General features: G+C 38.3%; 1 protein-coding gene across 1 annotated transcript; it reads left to right on the forward strand.

Annotated features, from left to right (window-relative positions):
* Positions 1-2,570: 2,570 nt before the first annotated feature.
* On the forward strand, positions 2,571-3,131 carry LOC140839079 (uncharacterized). Its single transcript, XM_073205713.1, has one exon. The coding sequence runs from the start codon at positions 2,571-2,573 to the stop codon at positions 3,129-3,131; it is 561 nt and encodes a 186-aa protein (XP_073061814.1).
* The last annotated feature ends 305 nt before the right edge of the window (positions 3,132-3,436 follow it).

Here is a 3,436-nt window from a genome sequence, read left to right on the forward strand (position 1 = left end):
ATTGTTAATACAATGTCTTGATTTTTTTATGAATAATTATTGTGACATGAAGTTCATTTAATATTTACATAAATATATATAAGTTATGTCGTATCTATCATTTTGTCTATTTATTGTTCCGACGTTTGTTAAGACACGGAAAATTTTGGATTGTTAAGATCTATATATGTATATCCTCGTGTTATTGTGATCGATCGGCCCCCACGTGCTGAGTATTTCACATAATACTCACCCTTACACCTCTCACTCTCAGATAAGAATGAAAAACAAGTTGAAGAAGAAGAGCAAATTCATTTCTGGGGATGGTAACAAGGTTTCAGTTGATCAAGGCATACTTTGGAATTTGGCTATCTTTTATTTTTACGTTGTTTGCATCCGCACTCGTTTGTTAAGTTAATTACGTTTTAAAGACAATGTATGTTTTATGAAAAAGACTGGTTTGGTTGTACACTGTGCTACGAGGCTTGTTGATTTACGATTGAATAATTGTAAAACAACGTCGGATGTCAACTCACCCCGGTATCGGGACGTGACATTTAAGTGGTATCAGAGCCCTCCAAGTTCATAATCCCGCTGGGAAATTGCCATAGGAAATTTGACAAAGTCAGTTTTTGGCAAGACCCTAGCGACTTCCTACCAATGAACAATATTCACTATTCTTATCGTGACATCTGAAAATTGCAAAATTCTATTGTTGAAGCATCCAAAAATCACGTTTTGCCGTTTTTGGTAATAATCGTGAATATCATAACTCCTTTTCTAAGCCTTTCCATTTGTTTTATTTCAGGAAATGGCTCCCCGTACTCGTGCTGAAATACCCAAACCTATACGTGAACTCTCCCTTAGCGACCACGAAATTTCAATGGCGCATCTTAGAGCGCAACTTTACGAGGAACTACAAAAATATCATGATCAATTGTTAGCCAAATATTTGGTATATGAAAACTTGAAGAAGGAAAAACAAGAACTAGAAGATATCAAAGATCATCTTCAGGCTGACGTGCAAAGGTTTGCTTATTATCATAACTCAGAAGAAAAACAACACGAAATGACCAAGAACAAACTAGAGGCTTCCCAAACAATAGCCCTTGAAATGGATGGATTACACCAATGAATGTTAGAGGAATCCCAAGCACTACAGTCTCAGATTCAACAAATGTTCCTAATGGAAAAACAACTCCGTCATCAAGATGAGGAAACCATTCAAGAACTGCAGAATTCGGTGCAGAATTTGACTATGCAAAATGAACAATTACATAATCATGTTCATCATCTTGAGGATGCCATCATTATGGCATTGGAGCCGGAAGTAGAACCGGTAGAAGAACATATGGAAGATGCAGAACTAGGAGATGGCGAGATTTTAGATGATTGAGTATTTAGTGTCGTGACTATTTGTAATAAGGATTGATAATCCATTTCTTTTCTTTTACTTTTTATCATTGTACTTATGAAAACTTTGATTTGTATTGCTTTTTCTTTTCATTGGAATTAATAAAAATTTTATTTGATCTATTCTTTGATTGATTTCATATTTGAGATAATCTTCAATATTTTTGTACATAATTATTCAAACCTCTTAGAAATTCTCATGCGTGTAGGAAATGGCAGAGAGACCCCATCGTAGCGACCGCAACCCGCGATATGCCAATCGTAACAATGATTGCAACAACAATAACAACGAAGATACACCACCACCAGCAAGAGTTGGCCTTAGCAGAGAAGATTTAATGGCCATAGCAACCATTGTGGCAACAACCCTCCAAGGAATGAGCCATTTAAATACCAACACTAATCAGCCACCACCAGCTCCACCACCGAATGGAATCAAACACCATTATGAATCTCTTCGGAGGAATCGAGTCCCAACGTTTGATGGCAACCCTGACCCAGAAGTTGGTCAAGGCTGGCTCAAGAATATTGAGACACAACTCCAATTGCTTGAAGTGCCAAATGAACTAAAAGTGACTGTGGTGACACCATTCCTAGAAGAAAAGGCGACAAAATGGTGGGAGACAATCTCAGAAAATATGACAGAAGTCGAACCAATCACATGGCAAAGATTTCGAGAAGTATTCTTGAAACAATACTATCCAGCAGAGTTGAGATTAAAATTGTTGAGTGAATTTTAGAATTTTACTCAAACCCCGGATATGTCTGTTGTGGAGTACACTTCTAAATTCAACTCTCTTGGAACCTATGCTCCTGCCATCATGGCAGATGATATCCTGAAGATGCATCGTTTCAAACGTGGTCTGAACAGCCGTATCCAATCAGCTCTAGCAGTTTACCAACCCACAGGTTTTGATGATTTAATGGGAGCAGCCATTAGAGCTGAGACTGATATCAAGCGTCGAGAAGATGAAAATAAAAATAAATGACCTCTCACTGGACAATCTTTTCAAGGTAAAAAACCAGTTAAAAGGTCAAACCAATCGAGTGAACCATTCAAGGGAACTCCTTCCAATTCAACTGCGACATTCTCAGGCATAAAACCGTGTCCATTATGCAACTACCGACACATTGGAGAATGTTGAAGGAACACTGGTGCTTGCTTCAATTGTGGGAAGATGGGACACCGAATTGCTAATTGTCCTGAACCATTAAAGAAAATGACATGGTCAGACACTAATGCTACCCCCAACAAACCAAAGGAGAATAAGACCAATGCTCGTATGTTTGCCATAACTCAAGAAGAGGCAGATGATGCAAACGATGTCGTGGCAGGTACCATTATAATCAATAAAATTTCAGCTTATGTGTTGTTTGACTGTGGTGCGACTCATTCATTTATTTCTAAGATATTCACTAAAAAGTTAGGAATTATACCAGAGATACTTGTTGAACCTTTTAGAATTGCTACTCCCACCAGTAAAACAATTGAAACACATAAGATACATCGGAACTGCATAGTGTATATAAATGAACACACATTCAACGCTGAATTGATTCAAGTCAACATGGTGGAGTTCGACGTTATTCTGGGAATAGATTGGTTATCCAAGAGTCATGCAATAGTAGATTGTCGGCGTAAGATTATCAAACTCCGAACTCCAAGACAAAAAGAAATCACATACCATGGCAAGGCTAAGAAACGTAAATCCCTCCTTTCTGCATCTCAAACCTGGTAAGCCATGAAGTCTGGAGAAATAGTCTACCTAGCAATGGTAAATGAAGTAAAAGAAGGAGTCGAGCTCAAGATAGAAGATATTCCAGTGGTACAAGAATTTTCGGATGTCTTTCCAGAAGAGCTACCTGGAATGGTCCCGGACCATGAGATAGAATTCGAGATTAACTTGGTACCAGGTGCTACACCAATATCAAAGGCACCCTATCGAATGGCTCCAGCAGAACTCAATGAGCTAAAAGAACAACTCCAAGAGTTGTTAGACAAGAAACAAATCAGACCAAGTGTCTTTCCTTGGGGAGCTCCAGT

The sequence above is a fragment of the Primulina eburnea genome, chromosome 8 (genome assembly GCF_022965805.1).
Source record: "Primulina eburnea isolate SZY01 chromosome 8, ASM2296580v1, whole genome shotgun sequence".
In the NCBI taxonomy this organism is placed as follows: Eukaryota; Viridiplantae; Streptophyta; class Magnoliopsida; order Lamiales; family Gesneriaceae; genus Primulina; species Primulina eburnea.